At 29.3% G+C, this 23,402-nt stretch overlaps 1 protein-coding gene across 1 annotated transcript in view; it reads right to left on the reverse strand.

The window, feature by feature from the left end:
• The window catches only part of LOC107451050 (sodium-dependent noradrenaline transporter), a 192,114-nt gene that overhangs the window by 55,593 nt on the left and 113,119 nt on the right, over positions 1-23,402 (reverse strand). Inside the window, exons 3-5 of the mRNA XM_043046900.2 lie at positions 19,816-20,040; positions 5,595-5,726; positions 882-1,134 (exon numbers count right to left, since the gene is read on the reverse strand). Coding sequence (XP_042902834.1) covers positions 882-1,134; positions 5,595-5,726; positions 19,816-20,040 — 610 coding nt within the window. The remainder of the gene's footprint in view (positions 1-881; positions 1,135-5,594; positions 5,727-19,815; positions 20,041-23,402) is intronic.

The following is a 23,402-nucleotide window of genomic DNA, read 5'->3' on the forward strand; positions in this document are numbered from 1 at the left end:
AAAGCTAAACATTGCAATCATTTGATTTTTCCAATTTTTCTATTTGATAATCTATATAAATACAGGGGTTTAAATTTATCGTTTTCAAAACCCAACTCATAAATGAAGGTGCTTTTTTCATAAAATCACGTTGTTATGGAAAATAAACTCACCAAACCACGAAAAAGAAAACGAATGAATGCGAATAGTGTTTCCTTAATAATGAGATTATTAAAAACTAAAGATCTCAGAAGACGAATGTGCATTAGATGCATTCGAAAACCAGATTAACGGACTATTAGAGAAGGCAATTTAACCATGAACTTTATCGCTTTTATAATGAACATGAGATTACTAAATATATCAAAATTCGAAGGATGAAATAGGCTGGTCACCTAATGGTGTTACAGGATGAATGCGCATCTGAAGGGATTTTTATAACTAGGCCACCAGGAAAACGACTAAGGGGAAGACCTTAACTCAGATGGTCTGATTCTGTAGATAAGGACTTCCTCGTACTGAACTCTAAAAACTGGAAAACTGTTGCTGAGAATAAGTCAAGATGGAAGAGAATTCTCGAAAAGGCCAGGGCCCATTCTGAGCTGTCATGATGATGATGATGAAGAAAGAACACAAAAATGTTTTCTAAACACCTTTAAACAATTTACGTAAAAAGAAAACTACCGACTTTATATAGAACATACTAAAGTAAAGTTCTTTTTTTTAACTCTTAAAATACCAATGCATGAGTTTCAAATGAAATAATTGCTTTTTGAATGAAAAATCAGAATATGTATAATTTAAATTCAGTTTAGAAGCATATTAAAAACTTAATTTCTACCATTTCATATAAAAATGCGTCACGTTATATGATTTAATTAAAGCCAAAAAATATTACTTACTCAAAAAACTCCAGGGCTGGTGAAGTTCTGTTAGCACGAAAAGTGGACGAATTGAAAACTGCTGAAGGATCTATGATATATCCACTGCTATTTCTGCTTTCCCAACAGCGATCTGTATTCCATGGATTATTGCATCGAATCCATGGTAATTCAGCGGAGAAGGATATAAACATGTAATATAAAGTCCAAGCTATGATGACATTATAATAGAATGACACGTACCAAGATACTAAGACACTGCAATATCCAACACCTATGACAGAAATGCATCATTTTCAGGAAGCTATATTGAAATAATTCGCAAAAGCTCAAAACTTAAGTGTAATTATTAGTTCATTACATTATATTAATTTCTTACGTAATCTTCTCTTTTACTTCTCTTTTTTTCAATCTGCGCATTTTAAATAGAGGGGGTTGTTTTCTTTTGTTTTAAGTGTTTCCTTTTGCATTTGGTTTGTTTGTGAAATCGCTGTTTGCCCGGTTTAATGTGAGTTTTTATTTTCTCAAGTTTTTGTTTGAATTTCTTTTTGGTTTTATGTACTTGATGTATTTTTTCCTGCACTTATACAAAACCTTCAGGTTACAGAGAGAGTTACTTTTGGCATTTAATTTTGCCTGTCTTTCAATAGAAGAGGTTTTGTTTTATGCCTTCCGAGGCCGGTACCCCCTGAAGACGTTGGCTTCGGTGGTCATATTTTTATTTTTATTTCCTTCGTTTTCATTAGTGCTATATTATTTATTCCTTCTTTTGAAAATTCTGCTGCTTTTAAGCGCGTTTCTTTCAAAAAATGTTTTGTCAATTAGGAATTAAATATTTTGAATTCTTTTACTATAGTGTAATTATTAGAACATGCTTATTTCTCTACTGCTTGCAAGGACGATGCTCACGGTTTCACAAGTATATGAGGTTAGTTTTTTTTGCAGTAATTTTTGATAAGGAAGTAATGCATAATAATGTGACGAAAGAAATTAGTTAATATATTTGGCAAAAAATAAATAAATAAAAAATATTGATCTATCTAAATGATTTTTGATCTAATGTACGGATCTTTACGTTCTAGCACTAGATCTTAATGGTTCAAAGGGATTCAAAATGGTTGTAATTAATTAGTGCAGATGATGTTTTAAGATGCAAAATTAGACATAAAAACGTACTTTCTCTGAATAAACATACTTTTTTTCGACTTATTCGGGTTTATAACCCCCAAAATATAGGAGTAGCGGCATTCTGGGAAATATGCTCCCAATGGTTTGGTCAGGAGAGCTGTCCCAAATTTCGATCTTTTAATGTTAATTTTACTTTTTGCGTATTTATACCATATCTCCTGAACTTTGTGCACGAATTGACAAATTTTTGCGCACAATTATGCAATTCGTATATCTAAGGTCAATTCCAAGCAAAAAATAAATTTCAGTAAATATTTATTATTTTATTTAATAATAGTTTAGATTTAAAGTTGATACGGAATCGAGCATTCATACACACTTCTGTAGTTAAGTCTATACTTTAATAAATGAGGAAACTTGCACCAAGATCAGATGCATAGAATTATTTTCGATCCAAAAAACGCCAGGGTTGGCACATTTTAGATATCGCTAATAGTTTGTTTACATCCAGTAATAGTTGACGTGAGTCAATTGTCTCCCTTCCCCCCGCTATACAATTTCTACTGAAACTTAAGTTCAGCATTAAAACGTTAAAATATGCATGCATGTTTTTAGCTGTATAATAAGGATAATTATACTTTAATTTTCAAATATATGTGATCTGCATAAAATAATTTTATAGCATTTAATTTCTATCCTTTTCAGTTTTGTTAAGTCTCTCATTGTTCATATTTTCTCCATGGATATGCATGTTTGATTAAAAAACTAATTCTATCTTTTTATCTTAAGAAATATTGTATACAAGCATTTTTTCTAATGCATTTTAAGATTCTTGCTTAATATTGTATAGTAAAAGTAACTAAAGATTCTAATGTGTATCATATCTTACAGAAATTAAAAATTTTAGTGTTACTGAATAAAAAAAAAATGGCTACTGCTACTTTACATCAAACATGGCTATGGCTATACCAAATACTGTAAAAAAAACATTCGAGATGTTTCATTTCAACAGGAATTATTCTTGGTTTTAGGAGTAGTGAAACAGCACTTTGGTGTAGAATTGTTACTCACCACTGTTGTTCATCTGTAAAATTTTTTTTTACAGAATAAAAAAAATAAATTCTTAAAAATTATTTTTTCAGATTCAATAGGAATCGTGAAGTTGCTTTTGAGATATTTTATTAAATTCTTAAACATAAGACATAAGTTATTAAAAAACTAATTTTTTAATTCTTTTTTTCTTTTCATTAATTCTCATTACATTGAATACTTTACTTTCCATTCTAATAATTCCGTTGTTCATTTTTAAACTTTGAGAACGTTCTTTTATTTAATAAAACTCAGATTTATTTTTTCTAATTGTTTCGAAATCTTTAAAAATAATAGTGAATTATTCATTTGAAGTTAATAACTTAGAAGAAAATAGATATGAGGATGGATCTTATTTTAATTTCAAAAAGTTATTGGGAAATAAGCTGCATTGTTTAATACGGTAAAAGAAAGCACACTATGTATAAGAGATTTATTTTTAATTTTCTCTTATAATTTGAAGTTTTAGTACTATTTATAAGTATAGAAATGAAATGCGTTTCAAAATTAGATTTTCTAAAGAAATTTATGTACCTCAAGCTTTAGGAACTTATTTTAATTTATAAAAAAAGGTAACGATTTTTAAATATTGAAGTTTTAGATATGATTTGTTTTATGCTGCTTAACAACAGTTTTATACAATAAATAAATATATTACAGTAAAATAATAATTAAAAATAATAAGTAATTATACAAAGGAATTATTTTTGAATAAGCTAGATTTATAATTTTGTGCAAAAATTTTCCAAAATTTGACAAAATACAGAAAAAGATAAATAACATTATGGTGCACAAAATTTCGAACGTTCTTTTGGCTAAGCAATTGAGACCATATTTTTTAGATTATAGCTGGTCCCTATCTTAATCAAAATCTTATCCAAATCTTATCCAATCAAAATCTTATCTATCTTAATCCAAAAATCTTAATCGGTCGAAATAATGGTACGTTCATTCAGAGAAAATGATTTTTGCGTCTTATTTGATCCTTTAACTTAATCAATATTTATAACTAACTAATTAACATATTTGAAGTCATCCCCTTGAAGTACTAAAAATGGTACTTTATTGGTGAAAATTCGATCATTAGATCAAGAGTAATTCAGGGTGATATCTTTTCCTTTTTGCTCACTGTACTGGAATAAATGCAAAGTCCCCACAAGTAAGAGCTTATTTAATGGTGAGACTATCCCCACAAGTAGGAAAATATTTAACAAGGGCATTATCCCTACAAGTAGGAAGTTATTTGAAAGTGAAATTATCCCTATAAGTAAGAGATTATTTAACAAGGAAATTATCCCTATAAGTAGGAGATTATTTAACAGTGAGATTATTCCCACAATTAGGAGATTACACAGTCTCCAATAAAACCTCTTCACCGTCAATGAAAATTATCTCCAAAAGTAGAAGATTATTTAATACTGAAATTATCCCCACAAGTAGGAGGTTATTTAACAATGAAATTATCTTTACAAGTAGGAGATTATTTAACAATGAAATTATCCTCACTAGTAAGAGATTATTTAAAAATGTTTCCTGTTATTCTAAAAGATATTCTTAAAGATATTCTGAGAGATCAGACTATATAGAAAAAAGACTTGATGAGAATTCTCGTATTTCACTCACAGATACATTGAGATTTCACCATTCTGCTCTTGGTTATTTTCCTTAAAATTTCAAGGGATGCTCAATCAGTATTTCATGGTATTTCTTACTAAATATTTTAAATGCGTTTACCCTTAATATTTTTCAATGTTTTTATCCTTAATAAATATTTTTAAATGTTTTTACATGTACAGCTGGGCATGCAAGGGTAAAAATTACATGTCTTATTACATTACATTTTCTAAACCAGAGGTATTTAATAACCCTCTGTTCTGTTTGGCGTTTTCTTAAATAGAAAGAAACCTGATTCTTGACTTTTTTTAAAGTTTAGATAACAAACTTTAAAAAGAAATAAAATCTTGCACTGTAATTGCGACCAACTACAACCAAGGGGAAAATCTCCAAAAAAGCGAGAAAGTCGTCAAAGGCAGCTGGATTGTAAATTAGCGACCCAGGCATGTAAGATACTGTTTTTCACTAGCCTTGATTAAAGCTGAATTTAGTTTGAATAGGTTTGTATTTAGTTGTAAGAATGTGTGGAAAAAAATCAATTTATGCTATAAAATCACATCTTTTTAATATTTAAGGGATTTGGTGAAAAAAGAAACTAAATCCATTCTTACTTTAATTACTGCTTACTGTTTAAAAAAAGAAGGAAAATAACTTATTTTTGTCCCAGTCGAATTGTAAATCCAACTCTTGCATGAAGAAATGAAGAAACTTTACTTAACTTTTGGTAGTTTTAAGTTAGTATTAGTAAAAATGCTAAATATATGGATATAAGTTCTTTTTGCAGTTAACTCACGAATCCTTTTCTGTTAAGATACATAAATGCCAATAAATTAGTTTTATAATTACTTGCAAAAATCTGTAATGTATAAAATTTAGAAATTATGATATGGAGAAAATACTTACCTTTAAACAATGGACAAAATTTCCAAACACTGATTGGTCCTTGTCTGTGGTATTGACCAAGAACGAGCTCCATGTAGAACAAGGGCATGGCACCAAAGAATAACATTAATAGGTACGGAATCAGGAATACACCTATAAAAAGAATTTTAGAAACATAAATAAATGAGTTTTTGAATGATTGTGTTGTCAATTAACACTTTTTTAAAATCATTAGGATTTACGCCTGAATAAAACCTTGTCCTAAAGATAGAAAATTTCAAAATTTAAAGAAAATTTAAGTAATTTTTGAATTAGTTCAGGATTAATGATTACATTTAGTGTAAAAATTTTTTATTAAGGAAAGAGGAGCAATTTTTTTTATTAGTTTATACACAACATTCATACACCTTCTTGACAGTTAAATGATAACTGTCAAATATATAACGACAAAATTAAGAATTCAATGTAATAAAGTAACACTAACCGCATATTTTTTAAACGGATATTCTATAAAATGTATTTGACCCAGGAAGTTAAATACAAAAGTGTCGGATATTAAGGTATGTACAGTTGGCAAAAAAAAAAAAAAAAAAAAAAAAAAAAAAAAAAAANAAAGAGATATCACCCTGAATAACCTTAGTTCTATTGATCGGATTTTCACGCACTAAGTGTCAATCTTAGTGGTTCCAGGGGAAGATCTTAAGCATGCTAATTATTTAGTGCTAACTATTAATTAAGTTACGAAATCAGACTCAAAAATGTACATTATCTGAATAAACATATATATTTTTTTACATATTTGGATTCTTAACCTTCAAAATATAAGGAGTAGACGCAATCTGGGAAATATGGTTCGCATAGTTTGATCAGGAGAGCGATCCTAAGTTCAGACCCACTAACGTTAATTTCACTGTTTGCGTTTTTAGTCATATTTTTAAAACTAATTAAGCAATTAAAAAAATGCACCCACTCATGAGACCCATTAACCCCAAAATAATTTTATACAAAAAATAATTTCAAATAATTATTTATTGCTTAATTAAATTGAGGATAAAAAAATTTTGAGCAATGTGGCATAAATTTTTTATACCTTACTTGGATTTTTCTATTGAAAAATCTAAAGTTTCAACTGTTTTTATTTAGTAGAAGACGAGAAAATTAAAATTAATTATTTTTAAAAAAATACACGTCTTGACTTACGCGCGCGTAGCGTAAAACTTTGTTTCGTTAATAATGCCTATCTTTTTCGATTGCTAATCTTTTTTTTATTTTCTTTTAATTCTAAAATATGACGTTTATTTTTTAGCCTTCCAAAAATTTATTCGTAATTTAGTAAAGAAATTTGAATAAAACATATTATAGAAAAAAAAAACATTTTTTTCAACGAATGTCGAGTTTTATTAAAGCATGTTTCCAATAGAATCTGATTATACATCATATTGGGATTATATTTAATGTGATTATATTATATTTCTTAGTTTGCTTTTTCAATAATATACAATTTCAATAATATACATACGTATGCATAGATTTGAAGCAATACATTTATCAATTTCTTTAATATATATTTTATAATTTTTAATACTAATTAAGCAATTAAAAAAATTGTAGTCAACATTTTTAAGCATCGTAAAATTTCTCAACATCTTCCATATTGTCTTAATCTTAAAATTAATTTTTTAATTAACTGTCTACGCTTGTTTCGCGGAACTATTTTACCAACTATTTAATTGAATTTTAACATTTTTAAAAATCTAATTCCTTACGCCTCCACGCATATTATTTTTTTATTAATATACTAATAAGCTTTTTAGTACTTAGGTTTTCCTTTTAAGTATAATTCCTTCTTCAATTATTATCAAGTTTTTATTAAAAGTAAACTTAGAATTATTTTTTCCTGCCATCTGAGAATAAAATCTCGTGAAGAAATTTAAAACAATCTGCTGTTAAAAATTATTCGACGCAAAACAGCTGACTATTTACTAAGCATAATATTTTTTCGAAAAATGAAGATAAATTATTGATTGTCTTTTTTTATTGCTTCTTGTGAGTTCAACATAGATTATCTAAAACAATGTTGATGTTTTGTAAGTCACTGCAAGTAGTATAAAGGTACCGAACATAAAGAGCTGTAGAATACGTAGCCAAATTTTTCAAGCGTCTTAAAATATCTCAGTATCTTAAATGTCGTTCTAACATCGTAAATCTGAAATTAAATTTTTATTTACTTGGGCACGTGTGATTCCCAGAACTATTCAACGAATTATTTCTTTATGCTACCACGTAAAATTTTTTCCGATAATATTCTAAAATATTTTGTTTAATTTTTATTGGTACTTAAAGTTTTCCTTTAAATTAACACTTGTTGTAAGTAATTGCTAAGTTTTTTTTTCGAGTATCAGAACTACAGCCAGTAAGCTGATAAGAACTTAAGAGCATTTACTATGCTAAAATTACTCAGTGCAAAACGTCTGACTGCTAGCAGAAAATAAGTGCACTTTTTTCTCTAAGATTGAACTATCAAATTATTTACTTTATTTTTAATTTGTTTGATTTGTGAGAAGCAAATACACATGAGTGCAACTCAAACCACAATTGTTTGCTTTGTTTTTTAAATGAACAAATTCGAACCACAATTTTATTTTGACGTTTAAACTTATATATTACACCGTTAATTTTAAGAAAGTTGCTCTTTTGAAAAAAAGATTTTGAAAAAAATTTACTTTTGCCAGATTTTGAAAAAAATCTATTTTTCATGCATAATTCCCATGAGATTAATGTAGCATAATTTGTTTTTAGGAAAATGCTTTTCATGTTAAACAGCAAATACTAAAAATTGAAATTGTAGAAAGATCCCGAAGCTGTGCCAATTTAAAAACTATCATCTCATTTTAAAAATGTAATAAAAAATGAGTGATTATGAACTTATTTTGATAAAAAAAGTACTCAGCGAGGAGGTAAAAACTTTTTACAGAAACTGAGAATACCAATTTACCTATATTTCGTCATTAGAGGATAAAATGATATTACTCCAAAGAACCTACTCAATAATTTCATTATTTCCAGAATTGAAATCTGTTCGGACGAAACATATTATTTCTTGAAAGTTAAAAAAAAAAATTCAACTCTTATTATTTATCTAAGCTTATTTCATTAATTTAATGATAGCGGTATCAAGTTTAAGGATATGCGATGGAAGCCTTGCTTACTATTATACTAAAAATGCATTAAATCATATAACTTGAATTTTAAGTAAATTATATAATAATTTTAATGAAATAAGGGTTTAAACTCGATCGAAGTACGCCTAAAGTACAGCCTAAAATATATGTAGAATAAAGTTTGGAATCGATAAATAAAAAATATATTTTCAAACAGCTTCGAGTAGGACGGAAACGCTAATTTGTTTGAAATAGATGTCCTTGCAACGATTCAGTTTTGATTCCTGGTGCTTAGGGACATTCCATTTTCACATTCGACTTTTGAAATTTCAATTGTAAAAGGAATTTTTTTATGTCCGTAAAAAATGTTATTAAGGCTAGCAGTAAAAAAATTGTACTGCATTGATTTTTATTGGAAGGTAGTGACTAATTATTTTTTCAATATAAGAACCTATGCCTTTATTTTTTTTAAAACTTATTTTAATATCGCCTGAAGTAATTTAATATACTGTGTTACTAAATGAATAATCCCAAGAAACTGAATCGAAAAGATTAAAACTTCATTGATTTAAAAAATAATAGCTAATAAGAGTAAACATATTTTGAGCGTAAAATTATTAGCGTCACAAGTCGTTCAAACCAGACGAGTCTTGAGAATGTTTGCTTATATTTGAATGCTCGAAACAGCTTTTGTGTACATATAAACCAATAAATTTAGATAATGTTCCAGAGGGTGGGGCTGGAGGGCTAAACCCCACAACCTCTGTCCACCAAGAAATCAAAACTGCAAGTGTAATGCATACGTTGAAATAGTTTTCTCAGAGGAAAGTTAAGGAATCCATGTATTGGCTATTAATTGATTAAATTTAATGCCAAGGCTCTTTTTCTTAGCCTTGCGCATTCAAATGTGTTGGAGGAAAAGAAAAGGGAGAAATAATAACGAATTTTAATGAAATAAAATCATCAGTAACCATATAATGGATTTCGAATTCAATGCTAATGTTATAGGCAAATGTAGAGGGAATCTCTAAAGTTAGATTTCATTCTGTGCTCAATTCAAGGTTGTGGTATAGGAAGATTACAAATTATGTTAATGATTTTTATATACACTGGTTATCATAAATTAAGGAAAAATCACAAAAATAGCGATAACTCTTTCAAAAGTAAGCCAAACCGTGCAAAATTTGCATATGTTGTCCACTAAGAGTAGCTGAGTAAAATTGCAATATGCAAATTAGTGGCGCTGCACTCGGCTTACGTCATCTGCCTGGAGCATAAAAGTCCAAGTTTGAGAGAAAGCACACAAATTTTACTGTGATTGCGACATTGAAAATCTGAGATAGCCAATTCGTAATAATGACCTCTAGGCATCATTTGCCTGAAGAACTACGATGGAGAGCCATCGGGAGACTAGAGGCAGGGCAGAGTCAATCAGAAGTGGCCAGATGGCTAAATGTGAGTCCATCTGTGGTTCATAGACTTTGGAGGCAATTTCAAACCACAGATTCGGCATCTAGGAGGTTCAGTCAAGGACGGCCAACTGTTACGACCAGTGCCGATGACCGATATTTGACATTAAGTGCACGCAGGAATAGAACCGCTACTCCGACACATCTTAGATCCTCTCTTGCTGCAGCCACCGGAAGGTTGGTGTCAACGTCAACTGTGCGCAGAAGGCTCCACGAAGGTGGTCTGTATGCGAGACGACCAGCCATTTGCGTGCCGCTCACATCACGCCATAGGAGAGACCGTTTGCAGTGGGCCCGACAACATGTCCACTGGACGTCAGATCAATGGAGGCCTGTTCTCTTTACGGATGAGTCCAGGTTTAGTCTAGAAAGTGACAGTAGACGTTATTTGATATGGAGAGAACCTGGGACCCGTTATCATCCATCAAACATCCGTGAAAGAGATGCATACGGAAGAGGCAGTGTCTGTGTTTGGGGAGGCATATCCTTAGGAGGGCGCACATACCTCCATGTCTTTCCAAGGGGAACCGTGAATGCTCAGGTTTATCGAGACAACATCCTTGATGCTTATGTGCGCCCATATGCCGGGGCAATTGGTGATTGCTTCCTGTTACAGGACGATAATGCAAGACCACACAGAGCTCGCATTGTTGATGATTATCTTCAACAGGAAACAATTACTCGCATGGAGTGGCCAGCTCGATCCCCGGACTTGAATCCTATCGAGCACGTTTGGGATGCTCTAGGGAGGCGTGTATCTGCCATCAATCCGCCCCCTCAGACCCTTGCCACGCTTGCAACTGCTTTACAAGAGCAATGGCTCTCACTTCCTATTGAACTGATAGACCGCATAATTGAAAGCATCACACATCGCTGTTTGTGCTGTATTGCTTCTAGAGGCAATCATATTCCATATTAAAGGTACTTTTTCTATTGCAAACCGATACTTCCAATTTGTTTATTTTATACATGTGCTAATTTCTATACTACTATTAATGTCTGATAATTTCTTTTTATGTTGTTTAATACCTTACTATGTGTTGTATATTGTGGGTAAGTTTCATAAAATTCCATGTGTAATTTCTTGAGTTATCGCGATTTTTGTGAATTTTCCTTAATTTATGATAACCAGTGTATTAAGTAAGATTAATTAGGATAATAATCTTGTTTTTTAAATGTTAGAAAATATGTTATGCTCATTTCAGCATGACAGTTAACAAAAAAATTCTATGTATTTCAAACAACTAGTAAGAATCGTGTATCCGAAACTGGACGGTTTTCAATATAATTTTGTTTCGTTTCTCTACAATTTGGAGCAGTATAGCCGCATATGCCAGTTACAAAACACTTTTTATTCCTAACTAAGCAATGAGATCAAAGTTTGACCCATCTTGCATAAATATGTTCAAAGACTCGGTATAAAAAATTCCTGTTAAAATTACGGTAAAGAGTACTCTTACCCTGAGTGCTGGTACTTTTAACATTAAAGCACATTTTTATTGCAAAATTTTATACAGCAATGTTTACAGTATTATTAACTTAATAACAGTTATTTTGTAATTTCATCTTTTAAAATTACAGTACATCAAAGTTTTTATTTAGTAAAGTTTTACATCAAAATGGATCTTGCGGTAATAAGTATTAAAACTCTGAGTGCGAGTACTTTTTATCGTATTTTTTAAAGGAATCTTCTAAAATTTACTTACATACATTTTGTTATAATTCAATAAAACGCATCTGCTTTCCGCTGAATGTGGTCACTCAGGTTCGAATCCCAGCGAGAGCTGGACGATACAAATTCTGCACCTAGCTTGCACCCACCACAGTACTGGCGTAGAATATCCTCAGTGGCATCATGGGTAAGAGTTCCCTTGCCGTCCGGTTAATCGTGGGAGGATTTCGTGGTTTTTCTCTTTATGTAACGCATATTCGGTTAATTCCGTGAAAGAGTCCTCCACGAAGGCAAGTTTCTCCCACTACTTGATCTAGGAGTTTCCTTATCTTCAGGATTGCTTTCGAAAATATAAGGTTACAGAGTAGAACATAAGTAGTCGTAAACTCAAAATTGGTCAACTGCTCAAAGATGACTTTAAAATGAAATAAATAAAATTAAATTTCAGAAAATAATTTATTATATTCAGCCGTGGTGACTCAGGGGAAAGAGCGCTTCCCACCAAATCAAGCGACCCAGGTTCGAATCCCAGGGATAGCTGATTGACATGAATTTCGCACCGGGTTCGCACCAAATTGTAGTGCTGACGTAAAATATCTTCAGTGGTAGACGAATCATGAGTTAGAGTCCCCTAGACGTTAGGCTAACCGTGAGAGGTTTTCGTCCTTTTCCTTTCTATGTAACGTAAATGCTGGTTAGTTCCATCTAAAATCTCTCACGAAGGGGAATTTCTCCCAATCCAAGAACTCCATTGTCTTCTGGGTGGGTTCTAAATTGCAAAGATACAGATATGAACATTGGTAGTCGTACACTCATAATTGGGTGTGTGTCAGCTGTTCGATGGTTACAAAAACCCCCACTAAAAACAATTCTAAAAATAAATAATTACGCAAAGAAAACTTCTTCTTTTGCTCTGAAATATTCGAAATAGAACTTTATGGGTGACTTAACTGTCAGAATACACTCATTTTAAGACTGAATTCTCATATAAAATGCAATCCATGCATCTTCTCAAATCAAAAAGAACTTCTCAGGGCATATCGTCTTCATTTTCTCTTATTATCAGAAACTTCCCGATATTTGCTGTCAGTATAAATGGAATTGCACTGACAGTGAAGCCCTTCGAGGTCGATAACTTCCCCAGTTTCGTTTTAGATCTTGACTTTTCATCTTTCAATCTAAATTTTGACAGACGCGTCTTGAAATAATGACGCGTATTATGTAGGATCAATTCATTTCACTGCTTCTTTTGTATTCAGAATGAAATGATTTTAAAGATAATTGCATTTAGTTTTTTGTTAGCTCAGTGTTTAATAAGAAAATACTATAATTGTATCGCTGTTTTGCGAATTACTATGAAATGTATCTGTATAACATTAAGTTTTTTTTACTAAAAATTAACAAAATTAATAAATAATATTATGCAATTAAATAAATTTTAAGAATACAGGGTGAAGGAGAATTATTTTTAACAAGTAAACAGCATTTTATTCCTTTTCTGTAAGTATTGTTTAACAAAAACATAAAAAGTTTTATTTGTATGTCGGGTTTCTGTTGTTAATGTTTTTTTGTATTTATTGTTTGCTTTTCTTTTCTTTATATGTCGATTGGTTTCCTATGCTGATTGATTTTTTTCATTTGGCTTAATTATTTGTTTGTTCTCTTCATATGTTTACCATATGCTTATATCTGTTTTCATTACATTTATTTAATTGATGTGCTGCAAGCACGTAATGAAATTGCAATGGAAAAAAATTATGCCGACCCGCTGTATGGTGGTCAGAAAACTGACCTCTCAGAAAGGTCTAGATTTCAAATCCCAGTCTGAGGCATGGATGTTTTTTCCTTCTGCTCTCTGTACTATCTGTCACCTAGTATAGTGCTCCTTGAAGGAATGGTCAACACATCTGCCTTTCTGATTCTCAAATGTTGAATGTCAATATATTGGTGAGTAATGGAAAAAAGCTGCGGACTTCAAGTCAGAAAGGTCCCTGGTTCAAATTTCGGATAAGGCATGGGTGTTCTTTTCTTCTCTTCTCTGTATTGCCTTCTTACTGTGGGAGTAATGTTGGCCCATCTAATATGATGCCCATAAGATAGTGGTCAATAAATTTGCCCTTTTAATGACAAAATTCAATATCCGAGTGAGAGTAGGAAAAAATACTTTTCAGAATTAAATTTGTTTTAATAAAATCCATAATTAAGTGAAAGAAAGATTTAAAATTCAAAACAGTTTCCTGATATCTCATGTTGTGTACAATGTTTTTAAAACTATATGTTTCTTGTTCAAAATGATATATCATGTTCCTTTTTCAACATGATATATCATGTTCCTTTTTCAAAATGATATATCAAGTTACTTGCTCAAAAAAATATCTCATATTTTTTGTCCAAAATAAAGTGAGAGATGCCATGTTATGATACATTGGTGTCCAAAAGTGAAGCACTCTTTTACCCACTTCTCCAGTGTAAAATTGTGGTTAACTTTTAGACATCAGTGTATCTGTTACTTTTACTGAAAAATGTTTTGAAATTTTGAAATTAAGAAATTATTATTTATTTAGCTTCAATTCCCAAACTGGACTGTTTCTTCAATTTATAAATAGTTTACTAATTTTAAAGGTTTACATTTCGAATGTTTTTATTGTCTTATCATAAAATAAATAAGTATCAAACTTTCATTACATGAATTGTAAAAAATGCTTTTAAAAATCATGTTTGATTTAATGCGATTTTAAATTATATTTAAAATAAAGAGAGGGAGATTAAACTTTAAAAAGATAACTATTGTTTTAAGGTTTAATTGAATTAAGAATAAAATAAGGTTTATTGTTAGTTTTAGATATATAATACAGAAATACTGAAAATAGTGTAATAGGGAAATATTAAAAATACTGAATATATAACTAGCAAAAATACTTTGTTACTTTCTAAACTAAACTTTATACGTTCTAAAAAATAACAGATAATCCTTTTTTAGATAAATGTTTTGAAGAATGCAACTAAACATTTAGTATTTCCCATATTGTTTTTATGAAAGCCGAGAATGTAACGAGAATGGATGGAGGCGAGACGTATAAAGTTCACTTATTGTCCCGAAAAACTCCATCAAGATAACAACTTAGGAAGCATAAAAGTTTCAACTTTTTTATTAATATACTTTGAGTTTATAAGAAAAATTGTAAATTATCGAACAATGCAGCACTATATACGTGAGAAACACAAGAAATAATATTTTCACTTTTTATTAAAAAATATGATTTTATTACTATAGCATTTTGGTTTAGAGTAAATATTATATTTCAGATTTTAGTTCAAAATTATATTATTCGCTTAAGGTATATTGTTTGAAGAAAATTCATTTGAAAGATAAAGAGAAGATTTTAACTATATAAGCATGCTTTATTTTAGAGTATTATTACATGAAATTTTAGAGCATTATTACATGAATAGCTTGGAAAATGAGTTACAAAAACTATTGATGTAGAATTATAGTTTTTCAAATAGATTTTAAAAATGTAAGCTTATTATTTTGTTCAATAATAATATTAAAAATTTTCTTTAATTTTAAGTTATACAAATATTTTAGAGAATGTAATTTTATAAGGCAAAATACAAAATTTTAACGTGATTGTTGGAATTGTTCCTGAGAAATCAGATTTAAAGAATCTCTTTTTTTAAAATTCGATTTCTCAGAAGCTATTTGACCAATTTCGTTAAAATTTTGTTATTTGCGATAGGCAATTATGTTCTTTAAAATGATGTAATCATTCCAAAATTGTTTCGAATATTATAATATGAATTTATAAAAAATAATATTAAATTAAAATTATTTCTGGATAAACAAATTCTATTATGTTTTAGAAATTTTCTTTAATTTTCTCAAATAATTCTTTAGATATGGTGAAATTCGCAAGAACTAAAATTAACATTCAAGGGTCCAAAACTTTCGACCATATGATCTCTTATATTTTGGGTTGGAAATTATAATTCATCGAAAAAAAGGCTTTATCAATCAGAAAAAGTACTTTTTTTGTGTCTGACTTCGTAATTCACAATATCGTCTGAACTAACTAATTGGCATATTTGAACCACATTTTCGAACATTTTCATTTATTTGAAAGTTTGAACGCGAAAATCTTGAAAATATATGCAGGTTTTGTTTTAGCTTATTGTTACGTGAAAAAAACTGTACAAAGTTTTATAAAATTCTTCAATAAATAAGCAAATAAATTAATAAAAAAATGTAACTCAGGAAAATTTGTTAAACTAGGTGTCCCGTTTCTACTATATAAACAAAAGCAAATATAAAATTCAAATCATGTATATTCGTTTTAAAAAATCATATCTTTAAGAACTTTTTATAATATACAAGCTCTTAATGTGAAAGTTTCAAAGTATTTCAAAGCATTTTTGTTTTTTCATTTATTTGACCTTTACAGAGAAAAAATAGGTAAAGCTGAGGAAGACTCTCATTTTGTTTATAAAAAAGTAAAAAAGTATAATTAAAAAAAATAATGATATAAACAGAAAAAAAAACTCTGGTAAAATTACAGTACTGTATGGTAAAGACATTTATGATAAAAAAAATCGTAATTCTGTTAATCGAACCAATATATACAGTATTTAAATCATTCATTTGGTAATTCTTTCGTTGGTGGTTTACCAAAAATTCTGGTTTTCAAAATTATAGTTCTTATTACCACACATTTAGTAAAGATAGAAAACTGAAAAGTCAATTTAACCGACTAAATGGTTTTCATGCCATACTCTAAGGCATCATGATAAAATTACCAAATATTTTTTTTTCATTTACCAAATTTTATCACATATTATAAAACCATATAATTTTTTATTGTTAATTTTACCACAATCAATACCAAAGTGCTTCGTTAAAAATTATCGAGCTTTTTGGTGTTCTCGTAGAGCCATGAGCACAGTTAATTTTACCATATTCTGCTAGTTTTGACCAGAATTTTTTTTTCAGTGTAGGATAATAGTTTTTCAAATAGATTTTAAAGTTTTAATTTTATTTTGAAATCGATCAGCCCTTTTCGAGTTGTGTTTTCTTAGTCAGTTATGAAACGTAATTACGAGCAAAACTTTAAGTTTTTAAAAAGATCAGTAATTACGATACATTATCATCTATAGTGATAGATTTCTAATAAAATATTTACATGTGTTTTGAAACTCTTAAAAAGTTTAAACATATGAAAGGTAAATTAGAGGACAATTTCAAAAAGTAAAAAAAAAATTTATTCCTCTCTAAAAGTTAATATTACTTCATTTGATATTTTTTTTTGCGAAGTTAATATTACAGACTTGTAATAAAATATTTAAATAGGTTTTAAAACTCTTAAAAAAGTTTAGTTAATTGAAAGGTGTATTAGAGGAATATTTAAGAAAAAAAATCTATTTACCTCTCTGAAAGTAAGAATTTCTTCTCTTGATATCTTTTTTATTAGCGAAATAAATAATATATTGTTATAATAAATTATTTAGATGTGTTTTGAAACTTTAAAAAAAGTTTAATTAATTCAAAGTTTAATTAGAGCATTTCAAAAAGTAAAAAAAAAAAGATATTTTACCTCTCTAAAAGTAAGTATTGCTTTTCTAGATGTATTTTTTTTAATTATGGAAATAAATATTATATTAACACACATCCTGCAATTTTTAAGTATTACACAGTATGGAATTTAAGTGTGTTGTTATATATATCTATTGGGCTTAAAGTGCTCAAATGCATTTCTATAATTGCTTTCAAAATTCATTCGCATATCAGCTTAAATTTTACCCAACAATACTATCGAACACGATTCAGTTAAGTTTAGGTATTAATTAGAATAGTTATTAAATGTCGATATCATATTTCAAGCACTATTGTTAAGCCTAATGATTAATGCTGTAAGTTGAGTAGAAGAAATATTCATTGTTTATTGAATTGCAAAAATTAATGAACCACTTTCAATTCATTATGAGTGCAAATTTCGTAAATATACAATTGTTTGGTTTGGTTTTAATTTTTTTATTTGCATTCAGTGATGTTTTTTTGGCAAAAAGTAAAAGTAGAAGAATTTCTATGTTATTTGTTTTTATTTCAGTTTAATCTTGCACTACATAAAAAATAATATTCAGGAATTATAACTTGATTGAAAAATTCATTCATTTCAAAAATACATAAACATTTAATGTTGTATGTAAACCACATGTTTCAAAAATAGGCTGCAGCATATAGAGAATCAACATTCATATGAATAAAACAAGATTTGTTCATATGAATACTGATTCTATTGTTAATGATATTAGTTCCTCACCAACTCTTCATAGCACTTGGAAATTTGCTGTACTCTGATTTGTCCCTCTCGACCACTGCGGTTTTCCTAGTTCTGTTTTTCATCATTTTTTCCCTCATCGTAAAGACAACGGTTCCCAGTAGAACACTGAAGCCAAGCATCACAGGCTGCGGTCAGTAAGCGGGTGGGTGACCACTTTGATCAGCCTGAGTAGGGACCGAGGGTGAGTGGTATCGGTCCTCGTTAAATTGATGTTTTTATAGTTTTGCTTCTTATCTTTATTTTTCCTTTTTCCCTTGCCAACTTTACGTTTTGTATTTCAAATCACTTTCAGTTCTTCGAATTTTTGGTTTCTTTAATTTTTTAAATTTTGCAATTTAATAAGGAATGAATATTTATTTAGCTCTACTTTTAGCATTAATCATTAATTCATATATTTTAATTGTATATGCGTCTCTGTGAAAGGTCGAAAGTGATGACTGTCTACTTTTACCGGTGAATGTCAACAGTCACATTTTGGTATTAATTGCCCGATATAAATTGGCCCTGTATTCCCTTCCATGATGTTTTTTTAAGGTCAAGTGCCATTACCTGGTATTCTGCCACTGATGTTTTTCCTAATCTATCCTCATCGGTTATTTAAATATCGGATAAATATTAAAGCATCAGCAAATAAACTAATATCGAATCGGACATAATAAATATTTAGGACGTACATAAAAGCAATTATGTTAGTGTTGACGTTAAGTTATTCACGACAATCTATATATTAAGATTTATTAACTTATTTTAAGAAAGAAACAATATATTTAAAGACAATATATATGATTTTTCCACTTTTTTATTGAAAGTGTGCAAGATCCATTATTAAATAATTAATACTAAAAAGTATGAGCAAGTTTACAAAAAACTTGATTGATACGATATATATTACCGAAAACATAGCTTTTAATGTTTTCTATAGTAGATTTATAGGAATACGTCAATGGATATTGTTTGAGTTATTCATATTATAAAGTAATTATTTGTAATCTTTGATCATGTTCATGAATATGATGCATTAATCTCCTTTAAATTTTATTAGTAATTTGTAATTTTGTATGATAATAAAATTAAATTTTCCAACATAAAGTGTGTAGAAAAATATTTTTTCACTCCTATATCGTATTGTACATATTCGTTTTGGCAATTTTAGGTCATAAAGTATACTTCTTCGTTGAAAGATCAGGTTAGTATACATTTTCACGCGGTCATGGGATATTTTTATAGCTAGAAATTAGCCTGAAAGACTATTTTAATCTACACGTAATTCAACTAGAGTTAGTTTCGCTCAAAAGAAAAAGTTTAGTTTTAACCAAATTTTCCTGATTCAGAATTTCTGTGATAATTACAAATTATTATCTTTTGTTAGAAGGATTGCCAATAATATAAAATAATACCGCAATAATAAATTCGAGAAAAAGGACTTTATTGGTTAGTTGTTATTACAAATGTCTGTAGAGTATATCTAATCAGGGAGTAAATCACTTTTATTTCCACAACTGTAAATATAGTAGCGTTTGATACTAAAAATGACTCACAATCCAACTAAACATTTTTCGAATTTTTATTAACTTGGTTTGAGAGTATGGGATCACGTGAACTCACCTCCACCATTCCTGTAACAGAGGTAAGGGAACCTCCAGACATTGGCCAGATCGACTGCAAATCCGATAATGGAAAGCAGGAAATCGGCTTTTTTGCTCCATGTTGGTCTTTCTTCAAGATTGTCACTTCCGCCACCGCCTGGATCTTGTGAGAGAGCAATGATTATAGCGCCATCGGGTAATTGGGAGGCTTTTTCCTGTTGACCCTCACTACAGTTTTTGTGATCTGAAAAGAAAGAACACGTATCATCAAGAGACATGTTTATTGTTGAGAAATACCTTTCATAACTTTATTTAAGGCTATTCTTAGAAGGTTCTCTTATGATTTGGAAGAAGAAAAAAAACACAATTTTAGTGAATAATATACTATTTTAAAAAATGCCAGGTTTTAACAGCCATTCCTGACTGTTAGTTTAAGATTTGTCTACCATTAGATGGTACACCTTTAGCTAGTGCTAATTATGATCATAGCGCTAAGTGTCAGAGAGTAGAAAAACCATAGTTTTGTGAAAATTAAAAGAGTTTATGATCTAATTTTTTTAATATTTGAAAAGTTTCTCCAACTCTGCTTTGTTTGAGATAATAAAGTTTAAAGAAAAATGGGAATAATACAGCGAAACCTTTCGGGAGCGTCCATTCTCTGTTGCACAGTAAAATGGTCGTTAATGGAGATTGGTCATTCTTAGGGGTTACCTCCATTAACTTCAAATTGTTTCTGAAGGAGCATGATTCTTTGCATACGACTTCAATTTTGTTCCTTGTCATTTTTTGGTTCAGTGTCATTTTCTTGGTCACGTATTTTAGCGTCGTGAAAATCGGATCGACGAATAAAATTTAGCTTAAATAAAAGTGATCTTTACTGATATAATTATGTGTAAAAACAAATTTACCAATGATGAATGACAGAACTATTTTAAAAGAATAGACAATTATGTTTCTTGGTTAAGTTTGCATTTACTTTTATATCATGAAAGTATAGTTTTGAAAAATTAGAAGAGGTTTGTTTGAGATGTTTGGATTTTTTCTAAAATAACTTTTCTTCTAATTTAACATTCAACTCTAAAAATAAATAATTGATTTCTTTATTTGACCTTTTCGGCATTTATTGCCGAGGTATGCACAGTCATTGAGTGAGATTTTGAGGGTCTCTCCTAAAAGTTTTCTTCAACACACAGTCTACGGAAAAAATTCTGTACCTCCCAAAAGTGGTCATAAAGAGAAGTGGTCTCTTCTGGAAGTTTCACTGTACGCTCTATAGATTGTCATCTTAGCTTATTAACTTTTCGATATATAAGCTATTTTTCCATTCTGAAGACCAGATAATTCTTTAGAGTAAAAAAGGAAATATAGATTTAATTAAAATTTTTTTTAGAGTTTTGGGAACTTAAATTATGACTTTCTTGCTTTTCTTGGCGAAGAAGATTCGAAAAACACACTTAAAGCTATTCTTCGAAGGTTATGGTGTCATCTAAAATAGCGCTTTTTAGTGAATTACTGTTTTATTACTGTTGCGAGTTTACAGCAGTAATTCATGACTGTTATTTTAAGTTTTGTTCGCTTTTAACCAGTGTTTTTTATGATAATAATGTAAATGGCGCAAAATATAAATATGAAGAAGAGCCACAGTTATGTGAAAATGGAAAACGTTCATAATCTAATTTTTTAATATTTGAAAAGCCACTCTAACGGTGCATTGTTCAGACTCAAATAAATAAATGCCCAAATGGCATTTTTTTAAAATAAGGTTTAAGATATTTAAAATACTTATCCGTTTAAAATATTAACGTATTTATCTATACATACAGCTAGCTTCAAGTTTAAGGCACTATAACTGCAGCTTACTTTTATTTTCTATGGAGAGAAAAAGCTTTAATAAACACTCTTAATAAAGCTAAACAATAAGTATAGAGATTATTTTTTTATTGAATTAGTTTCATATTTAATACTAAATTAGGTTAGTTATTATGTAGGTTAGATTTAAAAATACTAAATAAATTATACGGAGAAAAAATTCTGGTAAAATTTCCTTAAGTGTATGGTAAAGACATTTCTGAAAGAAAAAGACAGCTCTGGTAAATTAGCCAAAATATGCGATATTTAAACCATTAAGTTGGAATTTTTTCTGTGTTTCATGGTAACGGGTTATCAAACATTCTGGAATTCAAAATTGTAGCTTTCATTACCACAAATTTCATAAAAATACTATACTAAAAAGTAAATTTAACCAAATAAATGGTTTTTATGCCATGTCTAAATACCCGATAAAGAAGAAAATCTTTAGAACTATCGTTAGGTAATTTAAGGCTTTGGGTGACTATGCCTTTTACCAAATAGAATAGTAATAATGTGTTTACACTTCCATGGTTTATTTAAATCAATGGTTCATTAAAAGGAATATATAAAATCAGTATTTTTTACAGAGGAATTGATTAAAGTCGTGCGGACATTTCGCCCCAGCAGAAGTATCGTTAGTTTTAGATTTGTCAAACAAAGAGGCTGTTCTTAACAGAGAGCGTACATTATAATGCTATGTTCTTTAAACATAATCCTGCAGCNTAATGTAAATGGCGCAAAATATAAATATGAAGAAGAACCACAGTTATGTGAAAATGGAAAACGTTCATAATCTAATTTTTTAATCTTTACTGTTACGAGTTTACAGCAGTAATTCATGACTGTTAGGTTAAGTTTTGTCCGCTTTTAACCAGTGTTTTCTATGATAATAATATAAATGACGCAAAATATAAATATGAAGAAGAACCACAGTTATGTGAAAATGGAAAACGTTCATAATCTAATTTTTTAATATTTGAACAGCTACTCTAACGATGAATTGTTCGGACTCAAATAAATAAATGCCCGAATGGCAATTTTTTTAAAATAAAGTTTAAGATATTTAAAATACTTATCCGTTTAAAATATTAAAGTATTTATCCATACATACAGCTAGCTACAAGTTTTAGGCACTATAGCTGTGGCTTGCTTTTATTTTCTTTTGAGAGAAAGAGCTTTAATAAACACTCTTAATAAAGCTGAACAATAAGCAAGGAGATTATTTTTTTTATTGAATTAAGTTTCATTTTTAATACTAAATTAGGTTAGTTATTATATAGGTTAGGTTAAAAAATACTAAATAAATTATACGGAGAAAAAATTCTGGTAAAATTCCCTTAAGTGTATGGTAAAGACATTTCTGAAAGAAAAATATAGTTCTGGTAATTAAGTCAAAATATATGATATTTAAACCATTCAGTTGGAATTTTTTCTGTGTTTTATGGTGACGGGTTATCAAACATAATTGTAGCTTTCATTACCACAAATTTAATAAAAATACTATACTTAAAAGTAAATTTAAATAAATAAATGGTTTTTATGACATGCTCTAAATAGCCGATAAAGAAGAGAATCTTCAGAACTGTCGTTAGGTAATTTAAGGCTTTGGGTGACTATGCCTTCTACCAAATAGAATAGTAATAATGTGTTTACACTTCTATGGTTTATTTAAATCCATGGATATTAAAAAGAATACATAAAATCAGTATTTTTTACAGAAGAATTAATTAAAGTCGTGTGGACATTTCGCCCCAG

Source organism: Parasteatoda tepidariorum, chromosome X1 (assembly GCF_043381705.1).
Source record: "Parasteatoda tepidariorum isolate YZ-2023 chromosome X1, CAS_Ptep_4.0, whole genome shotgun sequence".
Lineage (NCBI taxonomy): Eukaryota > Metazoa > Arthropoda > Arachnida > Araneae > Theridiidae > Parasteatoda > Parasteatoda tepidariorum.